The sequence below is a fragment of the Nilaparvata lugens genome, chromosome X (assembly GCF_014356525.2).
Source record: "Nilaparvata lugens isolate BPH chromosome X, ASM1435652v1, whole genome shotgun sequence".
In the NCBI taxonomy this organism is placed as follows: Eukaryota; Metazoa; Arthropoda; class Insecta; order Hemiptera; family Delphacidae; genus Nilaparvata; species Nilaparvata lugens.
Window position 1 is genome coordinate 13,597,907 of NC_052518.1, and position 19,461 is coordinate 13,617,367.

Sequence of the window (19,461 nt, forward strand, 5' to 3'; positions counted from 1 at the left end):
CGTCACCTATGGGACCAGCAAAACGCTGGATTATCGTCACATAAAACATACATGAACTATTTTCTTTTTTTTCACTGATGATGTATAAGGCAAAAAGCCAAAACGAATGGAGATTTCAAAAACGTTCAAATTTGATATAATAATTAGACTAGGCTATGAGGAGACCGTGACATACATGTGTCCTAGAATCCGATATTCATCAGAAATCCAAATCCAATCCAGGCCAGACATGTTTTGGATATTCGATGACAAGATGTCTTCTGAATGCCATAATTATAAAAAATTAGGGTATTCACTGGACATTCATTTGCGACACAATTTGAATTTAATTATTTGGCTTTGCTTATTTGATCATTGAGGATCACAGTATAAATTATGTTTCTCATAAATACATTTTTTAGTAAAACAGTGAACAATTTATAGCTGTTTCATGACCAAAAACAGTTTTCAATTCCTGGTTCCAGTTCAAAATATATAATAAATTGATAAATAATAATACTAAATGTATAAATTAATATTTTTTAAATAATTAATCTATGCAATAAATTAATTATTTCCCTTTATATAAAGCATTGCATTTTTAAATTTATAATTTTACATTATATTAGCTTAGGGCTTATTTCGGCTTTGCAATTATAAAAAAAATAAAATAGCATATTCATTAATAATTAATAAATTAATAATTATTAATTTTCTTCGAAAATCAACCGTTTTATGTGTAAGATTGTGATAACTTTCTTCAATCCTTTCTATATATCTATTATGTATTTTTGAAGCGTACACTCCAATTTCTTTTTAATAATTGTTTTTTTTCATTCAATCCTGTCATTTGTTTTATTCCCCATTATATTGAATTTTATGTAACTGTAATTACATTTTTGAGCTCAAAGTTATTTCCAATTCATTGAGTAGAGCATTTAGTGTTGAAGGTTTTATTATTTATTTATTAAGCTTCATTGATGTTTCAGTAGGTCTATTTCATGACCGGGTGATAGACCATGGTAGATGTTTCGTGTATACAAAACCAATCTAATTTGTAAAATATCCCACTTTTTGCTTAGGTATCCGCTTTTCAGGTTAAATGTTTTGCTTTTAAATAATATAGAGTTCCGATTTTGGCAATAGTTCTTAAACGTTACACTAATTACAGCTTTCTCTTGATAATGGAAATAAATATAATCTGAAACCTCTTATTTGTATTGGCAGCTTCTCTTATCTGCATTTCAACTTGAATTAAGTCTAAATTTTCATGGCGGCTCACATATGTCTGTTCAAGAAGAAGTGTGACAGTACTCTATGGCAACGATTATAATATGATATAAACATTTATTCATTTCAATTTCAAGTTTACTAAAAATGTGAATCAACCTGTATTGTATGAACCTGTAAATAAAATTATTATTGTACCAATAAAAACATAGGAATACTCAATTATTCCTATGATTACTTCAAGCTTCATAACTACGAGCTAATAACTAAGCTAGAAGTGTGCGTTTCCTTTTTTGTGGGCCAATAATACAACTATCTTATATTTTCAAGTTTGAGAAATAACAATGTAACCTGAATTTAAATATTGAGCTCCTTGAATTTCAACATTTTTGAGCAAAGCTAGGTATGTGCGTTTTCTGTTCTTGAGCCACATATTTGTAATCTTATAATTTGAACTCTAATGAATAATAATGATATCGAGTGACCTGGCTGGCTCAGGTCTGGTGTCAGAGTTTTCACTTTTCAGGTCACAACTGATCAATTTTAGGGGCCTAACGACTGCTTTTTGGCAGCTGGGACCGACGGGTCCATCCGGTTTTTAAAAACTAATATATTATTATTATTATTATTTGACAAATCACCTATCAAATGAGAGTATTCCTAATAGTATGATGTAATGTGATGAAAAATAATAAATAAATAAATATAACTTTGAAAATTGAGTTTCACCTTCTCGAAATTCAACGTGCATCAAATCTAAAAACGTGCATCATGTTTCAGAGCCGGGAAAGCGAAGCGGAGAAAAACCAGCTACGAAAGATGGGCGGCGGTGCCGGACGTCTAGACGGCCTGGAGAGTGAGTATCGGTCGACCAGTCCTGTGACGTCAGAATGTTACAGTCCCGATATTAGACTGTCCCCCACCTCTCCGTTCTCCTGCACTCCCGCAACCGCTACCGCCACGGTCACCGCTACCGCTACCACTACCGCTACCGCTAGCGATGAGCTGACGACGTCGGAATGCAGCCCCCAGCCCTCTACCTCAGCGCCGCTAGAGTCCTATTTTGAGCGCAGCTCAGCCGATGTGTACACTATTCCTGAGGAGGAGGACGAGGCGGGAAGTCCGACAGGGGGTGACGGAGTCACCAGTCTGCGCAAAAGACAGCTTGCCAGAGGTAAGTGGTGTCAAAGTGGCCACTAACGGCCCGAACGCCACTCCCCCCCTTCAACCACCCCACTAACACACGTTCGCACCTGTGCTATGCTATCCAATCTGTTTTCTTCTCTCAGCGAATTCCACTTATGACACAAGTTCGTCATATCTCTAATCCTTTCAATCTGTTCAACTGGCTTCTTCTCAAAACAAATTCGATCATCTTGTAGATGATCATCAATCCACAACACAACATTGTGAAACAAATTTATGCTATAAAAAAACAATATGCAAACATAGCATGTTTGAGTCCTCTTTTCACAACTGGTTTTTCAAACGAACTGAATTTGATCTGTTTTCAAACACACTAGCAGAAACATTCACACTCTCCTTTATAATCTTTGCTGTGTGCTATCTCTAATCCTTTCAATCTGTTTTCTTCAATGAACGAATTTGAATTACCTTGTTGAAGAGGTTGGGACACAAGTTTGTGATATCTCTAATCCTTTCAATCTGTTAAACTGGTTTTTTCTCAAAACAAATTCCACCACCTTGTAGGTCAATTCACGACAGAACTTGAGTTTGTGACACAACTTTATACTACAAAAACAACATGCAAATATAGCATGTATAAGTCCTTCCTTAAGATTAACACAAACAGTTTTTTCCAACGAACTGAAATTGAAGTGTTTTCAACCACAAGCTCAACTACACTAGGAGAAACATTCGCACTCTCCTTAATAACCTGTGCTGTGTGCTATCTCTAATCCTTTCAATCTGTTTTCTTCCATGAACGAATTTCAATCACCTTATTGAAGAGTATGAGTTATTCACGACAGGGCTTGAGTGTACGCTACATACAAAGAAATATTTGAAGTTTGTGCTGCATATATTGTGCGTTGTTATTCATAAACTGGCAAAGAAGTCAGAATGTGAAGATTACCCCAAGATTGACGATTACTTCTTGCAATCTACTTTCACCTGTACTTCACGATTTCTTTATCTTTTTTAAAAACATCTCCCCTGAAAATAAACACAAGTACTCGTGCCTCTTTTCTCTGTAACTAATCAGACTTTGCTACTTATCTGAACATTTTCAGGAATCTCACAACATGAAGTGCCCACTTGGACAAACGTTAACAGATCGATAGCTTCTATATTGCCTGTGTTGTGTGTACCTCATATTACACCAAACTGTTTCCTCTCCCAAAACTAATAAAAGTACTACTGCCTCTTTACTCATATATCCAATGAATAAAAGAGTTGGATTGTTTCAAAAAGTCAGAATTTTCTCCATTGAAGGAGAAGAAATGATCCACTGTAAAATTGATATGGTCGCTATGGTACTTATCTGAACATTTGTAGTGCCATTCCAGAACGTGAATACAAAACTGGGAGAAACGTTCACTGCTCTCAATCTTCTCTCTCACCTCTGCCCTGTGCTATCTTCAATTCTTACAATCTTTCAAATCTTATTCTTCTAAAAACAAACAGGAGTATTTCTACTTCATCTTTTCCAAATAGTGGAAGAGCTTCATCATAAAGCAACTGTCACATCGTCTATTTTCTGTCTCCATTTATTTCCCTCTTTCAACTGTCTCTCTTTCTCTGTCTCTTTTCCCTTCCTCTATACATCATATTGGACTCTAGTGTCAGTGTCACTTGTTGAGAAACGAGGGAAAATCCTGAACATAAACCAAAACATATGTTTTAAAACTGATAATTCGTATGTTAGTTAATCAACTGAACAAACACGTTACTTGAATATGGATAAGATTCTCGGGCTAATATTTTTCAAACTATAGTCACTTTCAAACCATTATAAAATTGATAGTTTTTAAGTTTTATCAAATTATTTTGCACCTAGAAATGTATTAAAAATGTGGAATTGCTTAAAAATATCTATTATATTGATGACTTGTAGTGGAGGTGTTTTAGAATAGTGGTACGAGTATTCAAAAGGATTATAATTCTATAAAATTTCTCTAACTGAGGTAGAGGTTGCTGGTTCATCAAAATCTTTGAAAATTTACATTTTAGCTACATTCTGTTTTCATTGTAGCATCACAGTTAAAAAGCACTGTATACGTTCAAGAATATTCATTTACGCGATGGGGACCGTAAGCGTATGTATTGTTCTTCCAGCTGCAACAATCTTTTGGAATAGCTACCAATTCTGTGGATTATGACTCAATCAGTCTTACGGCAATCAAAGTTCGGAATTATTGAAAGTTTTAGAAGATATCAATTTCCTTGGTAGAAACATAATTTGTCGGTCTGTTAAGCTTCCAATATGAGGGGTTTCAGAACTTAGTGCTTTGTGATATTCTCACGTGTACAGTTTTGTCGGTTGCCTCTGATAGGTTGGAGCCATAGACTGGACAAAAATTCCATGATATTGTTTCTCCCGGAGGTGGAACATCACAGTTTAAAAAAGACACTAGTAAGAAAGAAGCTCAATGGCTCAATTGCTGGTTAATGCTGTACACTGACAATGCATCAAATTCCGTACAAAAAACATGCAATTATCTTCAACTTACGGTATCGTTACCGTTTATACGAAACAAAGCACTAGACGTTACGCTCATTCGCTTGCTTGATCTTTACACCACAATTTCCTTTCTTCATCACTCTACATTCCTAACAACAGTCAATATCTAGGAAAAATTTCCTTATAAAATAAAATGTTCCTGTTATTTAGTATGCTCATGATTTTAACACTCTTAAGATAATTTGTGAGAAAATTGATTCGAATAATGTTTATACTCATCAACATAATATTATATCTAATTAGATTCTTTGATAATGCAGATAAATATTGCCTACCACTTAATTGGTATGCATGCAATTGAATCATGGTACTAGCTTATCATTATCATTGAAATGCTTCTAGTGAGGTGTACTTTTCCTCCATCTAGAAGAATATCAAAGTCACACCCAATTCTCTTTGTCAATGAGCGTAGATGAAAGTCATGTACTTGAATATCGTAGGCAGAGCTGATGCCATTAAATACTGAACGTTTACGTAGCTTAGATGTTTACAACTAGTAGTCACAACTTAATATTTTCTAAAAATCTTTCCAGGAGCACGGAATCCTCATCAGCTTCTTACCAATAGAATCTTTCAAGCTGATATCTCTCATGGTAACCGTGTAGCTCATAGAGCAACTATGCATGGTGATAAACTGAGTATAATCGTCAGAAAGAACAACTACTTTAAATTATTGTATATGTATAGAAATAGCTACATTGTCAGTGTTTCAATTTAATATTTTTGTTCATAGTAGATTTTGCTCCATTTATCTTTATTTTATAATCTGTATAGAGAATAAACTGTGTGTGTGTTTGTTCAGAACTTGATGTTTGAAAGTTCTTCGTTAAATGAATTATTGTTTGTAATGAAGATTGCCTTTGAAAAAACATTTTTTAAATAGGTGTCATGTATATTAGCTTTATAATGCATAGCGCTCTTTTCAGTTGTTTGCTTTTACTTGTTGCAAGTCATGATAAATATGTGTTCTAGTCCTTTAAGAGGAATGCTGAATGCTGAATTTTAAGTGTACATCTTTTCAAAGATTGTCAAAAGCTCCATATTCTCAATTTTCTTTCTGAAAGGGATGTAGAACGTTAGCTCTTATCAGATGTTTTACATCCTGCAGGCGTGTTTTTGTTTTTTTATTCCTCAATCTCAATTTATTTCCCCAATTATTTTTAATTTACGTCATTTCATATAATGTTTCCTGTCATTTTAGCCCATTTAGTTTGCCTTTTTACGTCTTCCCAATAGTAATGTTATTGCTTTCAATGTAATTCATCTGTAAACTTTCTTAAATATTCATTTGACAACATTTGTAGGTCTATTTAGTTTCTCCATCATTCATATTTTAGTTTATTAGTGGTACTTAGTTATCAATATGCCGGTAAATTCCAAGCTACTTCTATAGACATCCATAGTCATGAACGCTTATATAGCCTACTTAAAATGTATCATATTCTTGAGATTTATAATACTGCAGTAACAACTCCGTTAGTTAATTTTCTTTATTTAGTCAATTTTTAATTCACGAAATTCTGTAGGGGGGGTTTTAGAGAACATATAATTTTATTATACTTGAGAGTTGGGACATTTTAGAAATCAAAGTTTTCTGACAACGTTTATGTCTTCAAATCAGCTACTATTCATAGATTCTAAGTACAGTATAGTATACTTAAGTCTTGCTTAAGTCTCCTTTTCTCTGTAACATAATTAGTTTCAGTTTAGACTAGCGTTCAGAGTTTCAATACATGATTAGATAGCGAGGTATCTTCCTGATTTTAATTGGAAAATCTTCCCAATTTTTGGTTAAATATTATGCAAAAATGAGCCCTTTGGTCAATGAGAGGGATGATGATGAGATCTCTTCAGTTGTAGGTGGCTTCCGAATCACTGGGAAGTGATTTTGCTCATAACTCTCAGACAGTGGAGCTAGCCTCAAAGGAGTTACCTTTTTACTGGCATTGCATTGTTTATTCACTCGATCATTAACTTGGATTTTTCTATTTATTTAAATTTGTTATTCATCAAGCAGATCATTTCTTACATTATTTCAATATCAATCACCTGAATTATTACTCATTCTATTATTATTGAAATTAACTGATTTATCATTTAAATTATAATTCGCATCGTTCATGTTCATTTTGGGTTTGAGCTTTCAAATTAAACTCTTGCCTTTATTTTAATAGCTTCTCATTTAATTCTTAACAGATGTTCAAATCTGTCAAGAATAATAAAAATCAGAAACGAGATGCTTTGAACTATGCAATACATTTACAGTATTTTTAATAGTACTATTATCGTTGTTTCTAGGTCATTCTGGAATTTCCTCGATAACTCCATCTGTATCAAGTGTGGATCAGAGACCGAGTATCTATTCTCGAAGTCCCTATTTCCAAGGACTCCTTTCTCATCCAAAATCACCGACCACAAATGCATTAGGTAGGAAGCAGGTTCCTTCATTAAATAATAATATTTTTTAAATATGAATTTATTACTTCTAGTGAAATTGAAATGTATAGATATCAAACCAACGTTTTCTTGTAGTCTCTTTCATCACAACTTCAGCCTCAATTTTAAGATTGATTCAAATTCTGTTTAGTGTAATATTCTTGTCATACTCTCTATCCAGACGTCAGACATCATGTATGTTTATAAAAAAGATAGATTCATAGAAGTAATTTTAATAATATTTATTTAAAAAGTGCTCCAAAAGTATATCATTCCACTTTCCAAACCGGCAATTTCTTGAAAAATGTTATCATAAAACATGATTCCACTCTTACCAAAGCACCCAAACTCTGAAATTTGATGGCACTGTTTTTTGATGGAAGGACATTCAATCTTTGAGTTCCAACATTGTTTATCAAAGAGTTGGATCCATAGATTACAATTTATTTATTTATTGGTTCAAGTAAATCACAATATGGAATAGAACAACCACGAAAAAATGCTATTACAGATTCTTAGAAAATATCTCAAAGATTATAATATAATTCACCAATAATATTAATAACACACTCAATTAAACCAATAATATTTATTCTTGAGTAACTTATAAAAATCATCGGCATGTTGAGGTATCTTTTTGATTGTTAGATTTTAATTTCATTGAATTAAATCAAAATTGTCTCTTTTTTCATAACTGTTTTTTTTTTCAATTTTCAGGAAGCTATGATAGGGAAGGAAATTTACAAGGAGAGACTTCTTCGATACACGCTGAACAGCAGCTCATAAGAAATCGATTCCGGTAAATGAAACAAGTTTTCTATAGATGGAAATAAATTGGAAGTTGCATTTGTTTAAATACTAATTAATGAATAATTATTATTAAACGGAAATCCCAATTAATAATGCTATAAATCACCCCGAAGACTTCTGCTACTGCAAATATTAACAACAGGGTAAACAGCTAGATACTTTACAGCATTTAATTGGAATTTTCGATTAATGTGTTATGTTTGCTATGTTAAATATTCATGTTCGAAAACTCCTCGAAGATCTTAAAATGCTGGACAAGTTGTGCAATAAAACGGCACTAGATTTCAGTTATCTATTTTTATAATTTTAAAGATCTCTAGGTAATTAATTAGGTTAATTGGGTAGTTAGCTCACTTTATATATTTTACTTGATTACTTTTTCCGTTGACTTGTCCTTTGTTTAGTTCATACCAAATAATTGTTCTGGGATTTATTTTAATACTTAATATTTTAATACATTATTAAAACTGCGAGAGAGAATGTTTCAGGACTCAATTAAATTGGAAATAATATTTCAAAAGGATTGTGCCTCATTGAAATATATATATATATATATAGATATATATATATATATATATATATATAATATATATATATATATATATCTATATATATATATATATATAGATATATATATATTCATTTCCTGATAGAATTCCATATCACTTCTTGATGAATTTGATGTCAGTGCTGTGGAGTCTTTTATTAAGGAGGCTAATGTATGGTTGGAAACGTTTCTGCTAATGCAAAACGTTATTATGCTCCTAGAAAAGCACGCCTTTCGGAGCGCATTAATCTAAATATGACACATGAGCTCCGTAAAGAGCGCAATAATCTATTTATCCTCAAACTGAACTGGGTACAGACGTTTCTAGGATGTAAATATACAGATTCAACGCATGCAGGCACATCACACTCATCCAAATTCTTTGTAATTAACCTCATGTGCTTGGGTGCATTGATAAGCTGCGTTTACACCAAAGTTATTAACAAAATGTTAATAACTTAATCCTTATAGATTCTATTAGATTGAGCATACACATGATGAATATATGTGTTTGTCAAGTTCCGTTCAATCTAATAGAATCTATAAGGATCATGTTATTATCATTTTGTTAATAACTTTGGTGTAAACGCAGCCATAGAATGCTATAATAGAGAAACAATATCATAAGCTATATTGCTTATGCTATCTTTTCCCTAATGCTGCTATGACACGTCACCGTAACTAAATAAAAAATGCACTTTTACTTCTGAGAGTCACTTCAAACTGAATGCATTTGTTGAATAGGAAGCAATCATTCTATTTCTAAGGAATGCTTTTGGTTTGAAGTAAATCACTTCGGTTATCTTTCATTTGAATCACTTGGTTTATACAGTATATCCATTCCTTTAGAATCCAAATTTGCTTACTTGGTTTCTATAATTTCTATTACAGGGCAGAAGATGCTGTGTTGTGTGAACTGGAGAAGCGAAACGGGCTTGATCTCGATGAAAATAGATATAAGGAAGTAAGTTTCACGTTTTTAATTGAAATTAGTCTTATTATTAAGTTTATTAATTTCAAGAGTAGAGAATATTTTATATGATGTATTATTTACTATGTGCATAATGTACAGAGTTTATAATAAAACCACTTCACTTATATGGGCTACTTTTGTACAAATTAATAAAAACAATATAAAAACTTGTAGTACCGTTTATTAAACATAAATAATATTTTTTTTTGTTTAAATATTTTAAAGTTTTTAATGAAGGGTACTACAAGTTTTTTTTATTGTTTTTATTAATTAGAGTTTATAATGCTTCATTTTCCAATGGAAAAACTACAACTGTGTCAGACAGATAGTACTCAGTTGTGATGGATAATAATAGTAGAACATAAATTCTGTTTATAAATTTTTATTATCAGGACCATCAAAAAAATAAACACTCGTATTTAAAAAAAATGCTTTCTCTTATTGAACTGTATTCAATTAAATTCAATTTATAGATTTTTTATGTTATAAAAAACTTGTATTTAAAAAGTTCATTAATACTTGTATTTAAAAAAACCCACTTTATTTATAGAACTGTACATAGTCTTGAAAAGAAGAAGGAAGAGGTCAAAAGTTGACAGTCAATCACCATGTGTGTAAAATTTAGTGGTTCAATAACCAAATTAAGAAGTGGACATTCAAGTGGATGTTTGATGGACTTCAACATTTGATCGATTCATTTTTATGTTGAGAAATCAGTTATTGGCATTCTTTATTATGCAACCTTCATTTCTTTCAAGGCATTACATTCCTGATATTTGAATAAAACACGATTCAATTCAATGCCTTCTGATTTAAGGGGAGTCTGGTCCCACAAGGTGCCAAACTATTACTGAAAAAACTTCAATAATCATCTTACTGTATAGCTCTTTCATCTCTTATGAATTAATATCTTTGCCATTTCAGGGCTTCATTAAAAATTCACTTGCACAACTGAGGAATCATAAGATCAATGTATAAAGCCATTGTGGATGTTTATTGTATTACAATATCACTTTTTAAATTTTGTATTTTTCATTTGTATTCACCAGTGATTGATTTAAGTTCTTCATTTGAGATTATGATTTCTTAATTTCTAGATGTTGGCACAGAAAAATGCAGAATTTGGAGGTATATTAACGAAACAACAACAGAAACAACAGGATCACTTGCAACAACAACTTGTGAATGAACTAACACAACATCAACTGCAGCAGAAACAGCAAGAACAACAACAATTCCAGCAGCAATTGCAACAGCAAGCTATACACATCACCAACACTATGCAACAGTTGAGGGACCAGGAACTCCAGGAACAACCAATCAAATCATCTCTCCTTTCCAGCATTGACAGTTCACAGCAGTCGACCAGTCATCAGCTGCAATCAAGTCAACAGTCTCAATTGAACCAACAACAGTTGAATCAACAGTCTCAGGGAAGACAGTCCATGTTGACAATGAAAGATCAGCTAAATCAGCAAAGTTCCCAACGTGGTTTGCTACAGCAGAACCAACCATTCACCCAGCAGCCTTCACAGATTTCTCAGACTAATCAGCAACAAAACCTTGAACAAAATCCTTTGTTGCGCCAGCAGCAGCAGCAGCAGCAGCAGCAACAACAACAACAGCAACAACAGCAGCAGCTTCAACAACAGCAACAACATTCACAACAACAGCAGCAACATTTGCAACAACAAAATCTGCAACAGCAAAATATGCAGCAACAACAAAATATGCAGCAACAGCAAACTATGCAGCAACAGAATCCACTGCAACCAAATTCACTTCAGCAAAATCTACAGCAACAGAATTTACAACAAAATCAAGCGCAGCAACAGGGACAAATGTTCCAAAATAGATCATCCGTGCAAAACAAACCGATGGATGTTCAACAACAAGACGTGTTTCAAAATGGCCAACAGGGCCAATGGGGCCAGCAAGGCATGGACAGTGTGATGCACAAGCCAGACACGCAGTTTCACCAAGATCAGCACATCATCGACCAGCAGAAAGCCTTGCAAATTGAAAGACAACTGGAGCATGAATATTCAATGGAGAGTAGGCAATTTGGATATTTGAGACATGGTGGTGATTCATACTTTGGTCAAGATGCAAGACAATTTCAGGTATGTATAGCCTATTTAATTTGCTTCTCATAATGTTTCAAGAAGAGCTTTCTTAGTTTTCTATTTTATTTTCTTGAAATACATAATCAAATATTTGAACCCAGTGAGATTTTTAACACTGTGTCATTACTATTCTTTTCTCAGGCAGGTGGATAGGTCCTTCAACTTGCGCAATCTGAACAGTGATAGAGATGTATGCAAATGGAATGATAATAGTATTTATTAGGCGGAGTTAAGACTGTCAAGTCTTCTCTTTCACTCAACTTTGAAATCACTTTATTTCACATGATTAAGCACAAGTCACGAATCACGAAGTCACTTGATTGTGTATGTATGTGTCCAACTCTAGGATGTTTAAATATTTGAAAAAAGAAAAAGTTGAAATGAAATTTATACTTTGAACGTGTCTTGTCTCCGCCAATGGCATAGCTTGTCATTGATTGGTCAACTCACAGTCAATACTGTGGCTTCACCCATTCTGCTGCCCCGTGTTTAAGCTTTCAGTTTACTAGGGATTTATAATGGTGTGTCCACCATTAGTATCCCAATATTGCTCTTATTCATTATTAATGGTTTGACAATAATATCAAGATGTTTTCATTCAATATCATACATTGAACAGTCAATATTGGGTAATAGCAAGTAATTTGGTAATAGAAGTTTTGGGTAATACCCTGTTTTTTCTTTTCCGATCCTTGTATTGTTTTTGCTAACCTAATAAATAGATATATATTCTAATATCAACAAAATCAACTCCTCGACTATCAAACAAAACTCAACCAGAACCAGCTTTTTTGACTGTTTTGTCTCTTTAAATCCTGATTAGTTAGGTTTGGGTGCGTTTTAGAAGAAAAATTACTGAACATTTTTACCTAAAAATAAATTTGTCTACAATATTACATGATTCAGAATACCAGTTAACAGTAAGGTATCCTATTTATATTTCTTTGAAGTTGAAAAATGAAGTTTTCTAGCATATTTTGCTAGAAAACTATTATACACAATATTTGTGATTATGGTGAACCTGTCCAACATATCATTCCAATCTGATTCAATCAACTTGATTTAGGGTGACCTCATGGACGAAACAGGAACCAAATTCCCGCACTCGATGAACCTGCAGAAGCACCCACATCAACAACAACTGAATCAACAACAACATCAACAGCAACACATGAACGTGCATGGCCAGGCACAGCCCGGTCAAAATAAACCGGCAACAGGAACAATAAGCGGAATGCTAGCTGACTTCAGTCGCGCTTTAGGTGAGAGCATGTAAGATTTCACCACTTTTTCACTCTCTTTATTTTCCTCATCAGTATCATTTTCACTCTATTCACTCACGGTACACTATCAATGTCATTCCACATTATAGTTGATTTTTGTTCGATACTCTCATTCTGTTGTAACCATAGTTCAATTCATGAGTTATTTGGCTGAAGAAGATATGTGTGATGAAAAACTCAAGGATTAGACAAGTTCAACTGAAATAAAGCTTTTATCAAAAAGTTTCAATAATTCAAACTTTTTCTAAATGTTTTCATAATTTTTAAATGATGATGCCATTCAAAAAAGTATTCTATTTTATCATAATTATTATATTCAACAAATGAATATGATTTGTCGATGCTAGTCTAAAGATATCCTGAAGAATTCTAATACCAGACCTGAGCCAGCCAGGTCATTGAATTCAATGTTCTTAGTTTATTATTTTAATCGAATTTATCAAGTGTAAGTTGATCGAAGCTTATTTCGAGATAGAAGCTATTAGAAAGCATTTCATAAAGATTGTTGGTTTTTTATTAATGTTGTTGGTTTTTGTACAGGCTTGGGTGGGAATTCGTCTAGACCATCACCAACTGACGATAAGCTGGATTCAGAACATAACGCTCAGTATCAAACACAAGATCTCCATCAAACAACCGACGATCATCGACTCTTTTCTAGATCAATGAACTCGCAACAGTTGAGAGAAAACGAGCAAATGAATCAAAGTCAGGGACAGAGTTTTCTTCAGCAGTTGGGGTTGACTGGCCAGAGTAATGATATGGTAGACCAGCAGTTGTACCAACAACAGATACAACTGGATAACAAACAGTTGCAACAGTTTCAACAGCAACAGTTACAAATGAGAATACAGCAGCAAGGTCTGCATCTCAATCAACAGCAAAAACATCAGCAGATTCAGCAGCAGCTGCAGCAACTACAGGATCAGCTACAACATCATCTGCAGCAGCCATCGCAGCAACGTCAGCAAATTCAGATGTTACTTCAGCACCAGCAGATTCTTCAGCAGCAGCTGGCACAAATCGACCAGGAACAGAAGGTGAGGCAACAACAAGCTCAGCTAAGGCTGCAGAAACTTCCCGAATACCAACCGACCTTTGCACAAAACCTTACCCCTCAACAGCAGCAAATGTATCAACAGCATATGCAGCTTCAGCACCATGCGCAACACCTCAAGAAGATCAGGAGATCGCTGCCGCACTCCTCCACCGCTGCCTTAGAACAAGCGACGCTTGCCCAAAAAGGAGCCAGTCAGGTAATCACACTTCTATCACTTCTTTCATTATCTAGAATCTATTTAATCCTTCTATTCTTCTAGGTTGCACCAAGCGGGATTGACTTCAATTTGGGATCAAAACTATGCTGATAAAAAAAACTTGAAATCGTCACAATCACTCATTTAAGATTCAAATTGCTGATGATTCCATGATTCATTACGAGTTTCGATGTTCACTTTTTGATTTTCCACTTGCAAAAAGGAAAGTGCAATGATCTTCTGTGGAAAATCATTATTATTCATCACAATTTATCATCAATACCCTTCTTTTATTCAAAATATAAATTGAAAATAACATTATATTTAAATCATAACTTGATTTGTTGACATATTTTCTTTTTGTCACGACTATAATTTCGGACAAACACTCCATTATCATGTGAGAAATAATTATCATTATTTTCAAATGTGTGATCAAATCGTTACAGTCTACAATTATTCTCAAATTGTTCTTCCATTTAACAGTAATGAGTAACAAATCTCTCTTACATTTCATAATAATGGCTTCTTGTTGGTGATTGAGTGGAAATCGAGTGTCTACATCACAATCAAAATTCTTTTTTCAAGAAAAGTTTATGTAATCAGTTTAATTTGTTTGTAAAACTAACAACCCAATTTCATGCCATGTCAATGTCAACCGTTTAGTCGTGTTACAGCCACTATATGGAATTTTTGTGACGATTTCAAGCAGTTTTATTAAATAGTTTTGGCAGAAACTTGTGGTTCGTTCTCCGAAGTGTCATAGTACATAATTAAATATGAAATCTACCACAGTATCATTTTCTGTTCTACACAGAAAACTAAATATGAAACCTTGACTGATCAAATAAGTGTGATCAGCTGTTTAAAGCTAGTTGATTCCGTTTGGTGCAACCCATAATTTATGTGTGTTGTTCTGGAGTGGTTTAGTTGTTCAAAAAACATATACTATTTGGGCTTCAGCTGATTGAAATATCTAAACTCAGGCAAAAGCTCTTGTAGTTCGTGTATTTTGAGCCACTAAAACGCAGCACCTGGGACAGCACACCTTATTTTATAGCTATATATGTAAATACATTTCCTACATGAATATTTGTCAGAATTAATTCCGTGTTAGTTCCGTTTCTAATCTACTGGAACTTGAGCTGTTAGCTCTTGTCCGCAAAGACAACTTGAGATGTCAATCAATAATTACATGATTTGTAATGAAAACTGCCACTTTTGAAATGATAAATGAATAAAAGATGTGGTCTACGTATCACTTCTGTTAGGCTGAAGACTTGAAATGTGTTTGTGTACCCAATTTTTGTATTCTACTATAGTAGATTTCTTCTTGAACTCTCCAATGTTATTCAATAGTCCCTGAAAGATTATTTTGTATGAGCTCAATTAGTAGCTTATTAAACAAGATTTTTCCGTTTTATGATTAGACTGAATCAAGATTTTCAAAGTATTTCTCTGCCAGAATCATTCTAGAAAAAGATTCTAACAGTAAAGAGAAGATTCAAATCAGTTCAGATTTGTTATAGTCGCACATTTGTGTTTGAAACCAAAAAGTAACTGAAATATGATATTGGAAAAACTGAGGATTTGCAAATTAGTAATCAATGAAAACCGTCATGAAAATAGATTGAACTATACATTGACTGTATTCAGATGTTCGTTTGAAATATTATCAGAATAATTTTTCAGACAACTATAATCAAACTCATTGTATTATTAACTGTATCCAGTATTTGGTAACTTCTGTCTTACAACTTGATTGCTCTAAATTTTTGAGAAACCGTAATTTTTAAAAATCAAACAATTTTGGATAAATAAATTTGTGAATTAAATGTGGGTAGCCCAGTCAATGAAAACTCAAAACAACTCGTTGTTTCAATGAATATCATGGATAAGGTTAGAATATGTTGGCGGATAAATTGGTAGGAAACAAGTATATTTTTGGGATGTATATTTCAATTCACAACACCATGAGATGATTAGAGATGGAAGCGATCGTTTATGGTAAAGAAAGGAGCACAATCTCTAGAAGGCCTCAATCCGATGAAGATTTACAAGTAACTGATTACGTTTATTCAACGCAAAATAATTTTAGAATTAAAAATCAATCAATCTCATGTACACGTACGATTATCCGCTTTCGTTTAGCTCAGCTTTGCTAGAACAGCTTATATAGAAACAGAATAGCTATAATTAGCTTTTTGCGGCTATCAAATAACTCATTTCTGAAACAAAAACCTTCAAATTCGCTTGTAAGGAAACAGGTAGGCCTGATGTGTAACTTTCAATGTAAATTATTAGTTCAAAATCAACTTCGAGATAATTTCGATGATTTCTATAAGCTTGAGCTCCATTTATTCTGAGTAGTATCTGATAGTAATGAATTTTTTAAAATATAATCCAAAATAGCTCAATTTATGCAAGATGTAAACTGTATTGAACATTTATTAGTAAAGGCTGTTATGATTAGATGATACTAATAATAGTGATATTATTTGATAGATTTCATGCCACAGTTGCTGATACAAGCTTATTAAAGATGTTCACTAAATTCTCTTGGATCAGATGGTAGTCAAGGGAGTACCCATATCTCTTATTTTTTATTACTAGTAAATTTAAACTTCTTTGAATTGTAGTGCTTTTATCACGTCTAATTATTAACTCACCTTTTTACTATTTCAATCTTTTGCACAAATATCACTTTTCATGGTATCCTTATTATCACCATGTTTTTATCTTCAACTACCACTTTTAAATCAGTTTATTGATATCACCAGTGACAAACTGAAATTCTCCTTGCTTGATCAGTTCTATCAGAGTACAGTGGTGGCGCTAAGGATTGGGGGCCCTCGGGACATTCCCCTATGTGAGCTATGTTTGATTAAAAATGGATGAATATCTTTATATTTTATGCCTTCATGAGAACCTACTTGTCTTTTAATGATTGGGAAAGTGTAGTGTAATGAAGTGGATAAAAATCAATTCAAATTTATTCTATTAAGAAGTTATTTCATAATAGAAAATCAAATGAATTTAATCTAGCAACTAACACCTTTTCCAAACATAAACTGTGAACTTTAAAGGGTTCTCGTAGTTCCAGTTCTGTTCACTTTCACAATTACATTTTCACTAAATTTGTTTTTGGTTAGGATTTTAACATCGATTTTTAACGAACGAGTTCGTGAAATATGTTATAAAGTTTTCTCAGATTTTGAAATAAGCTTATTCATTCGACAAGGCTTATTCCGGGCTAATTCCATTTTGCAGTTTTTCAAAACTCCTCAACGATCGATATTTTTAAGGCATTTTCAAGGTTTGCCTCTCTTCTTGTGACACCTGTCCTCCTCTTATAACCCTTCTCTCTCGACGGTCCTGTTGCAAGTATTAATTTAAGAATACATAAAGTATTACAATAAAGAATAAACCAAGTTTTTTTCAAAAATTTGGACAGTCTGGGCCCCCTATGCCCTTATTGCTGCCACAGTTACAGTATTTTTCTACGGTTTTATTACTCTTTATAAATTTCACACCCTCTGAACACTTTATTAACTTTCACTCTGTGGAACGTTTTTCTTGACGTATGGTTCAAAATGAAAACAATTTTTTACGGTTGGTAAGAAAATTGTCATGGTTTTGTAATTTATATAATCTAAGTGCAATGTTTTGTTTTAGAATACAATAACATTTATATCAATGATTTATTTTGGGGGGAGAAAGTTCGTGTGGCTGTCATGGTGATGCTTAGAATAAATAAAATTTATCAATCATTAACCCATATTAAGCCCTGATGATAGATATTGCGTTCTTATTCATTTTAGCGAATTAGACATGTTAATTTATTTCCTCCATATGTATATGCCGACCGAGTAACTGGCTATGTCATTAGAATATACAGAGTTTATACATTAGAATCAGGGTACGGGATTTTAGCTCTTTAAAATCTTTGTTACACTAAATTTACAGTTAGAAATTTGTCAAGTGAAACAACTCACTCAAATTTATCAACTCAGTTTTGTTTGTTGGCACCAGTGCGCATGTGCGTGCAATATTTCCGAAAATTGTTGTAACTGTCTTTCTGGTGATTTTTTTATTCCCTTGAGGAATAGTTCATTCGGGAAATTTCCGAGGGGATTTTCTCCCTCAAAGTCACTTACCTGTTGGGTATGTCCCAGAACTCCAAGGTTGAGCGATGAAGTGGTCATTATGACAGGGTTTTCTATGAATAGCCTGCACGTTCTCCTCACCGAATTCCATACAATTTTTGGCTTAGGGCTTCATTAGGGATCATGTGAGCGAGTCCTAGCTAACAACTTATCTCATTGAATTCAGAAGCTGGATTTGAGCAGCTGTTAGTATAACTACTGAAGACTTATCAATGTTTGGAAATAACTCTTCTATAGGCTTGGCACACATAATGTGACAAAATGGTAGCTATATTGAACATTTATAAGATTCTTCATGAAATCGAATTGCAATTTGAGAAATAGAATTGCTTTTCCTTTGACAAAAAATTATAACTGTAAGTTTAATGTAACAATTATATCATTCATATAGTTGAACCTATTAATTTATGTTACGATATTAATTTATTAACGACCTGTATTCTAGCCTGTCTCCTTTGTAGACTTGATCATTCACAATAATTAAGAAATTGTATCACAGTTTTGTTTGAGATAGACGATTCCAAATGAATCCTAGTTTTTCTCTCTTCAACTTATCTATCAAGATATTCAGTAGTTTTTTTCGTAGAAATTGATCAGCTGAATTTTATATACTGACACCAATAAACTTATGTTACTTGTAATATTATGATAACTTTTGTAAATCTATCACAATCTTATTCCTGTCCTGAGAATTAATTGAATCATAAATAATTATATTTGGCCTTTAAAATCACTTTCAAATTTTTCCTCATTATTTAGATTACAGCTCAAATCTTCAAATCAATTGACAAAAGTTCAAAGTCAATGTTCATGATAAATATTATTGAATTAAATTGAAACAAATTCATCTCATTCAGAAAGTTTCAATTTTCTAAGAAAACAATAAAAAAGTTATTTTGTAAAGTAAATAAAAAATGGCTTTTCAACTAAGGATTTCTGATATCCTGATAAA

The 19,461-nt window shown here is 33.0% G+C and overlaps 1 protein-coding gene across 3 annotated transcripts in view; it reads left to right on the forward strand.

Moving 5' to 3' along the window:
- Positions 1-19,461, forward strand: part of LOC111061260 (mediator of RNA polymerase II transcription subunit 15) — an 86,458-nt gene that overhangs the window by 23,199 nt on the left and 43,798 nt on the right. For 2 of the 3 annotated variants that reach the window (XM_039442458.1, XM_039442459.1), the window contains exons 4-11: positions 1,990-2,383; positions 5,446-5,505; positions 7,211-7,339; positions 8,066-8,147; positions 9,597-9,669; positions 10,776-11,801; positions 12,871-13,066; positions 13,628-14,343. In XM_039442458.1, coding sequence (XP_039298392.1) covers positions 1,990-2,383; positions 5,446-5,505; positions 7,211-7,339; positions 8,066-8,147; positions 9,597-9,669; positions 10,776-11,801; positions 12,871-13,066; positions 13,628-14,343 — 2,676 coding nt within the window. The remainder of the gene's footprint in view (positions 1-1,989; positions 2,384-5,445; positions 5,506-7,210; positions 7,340-8,065; positions 8,148-9,596; positions 9,670-10,775; positions 11,802-12,870; positions 13,067-13,627; positions 14,344-19,461) is intronic. The other variant, XM_022348958.2, reaches the window with a different exon arrangement.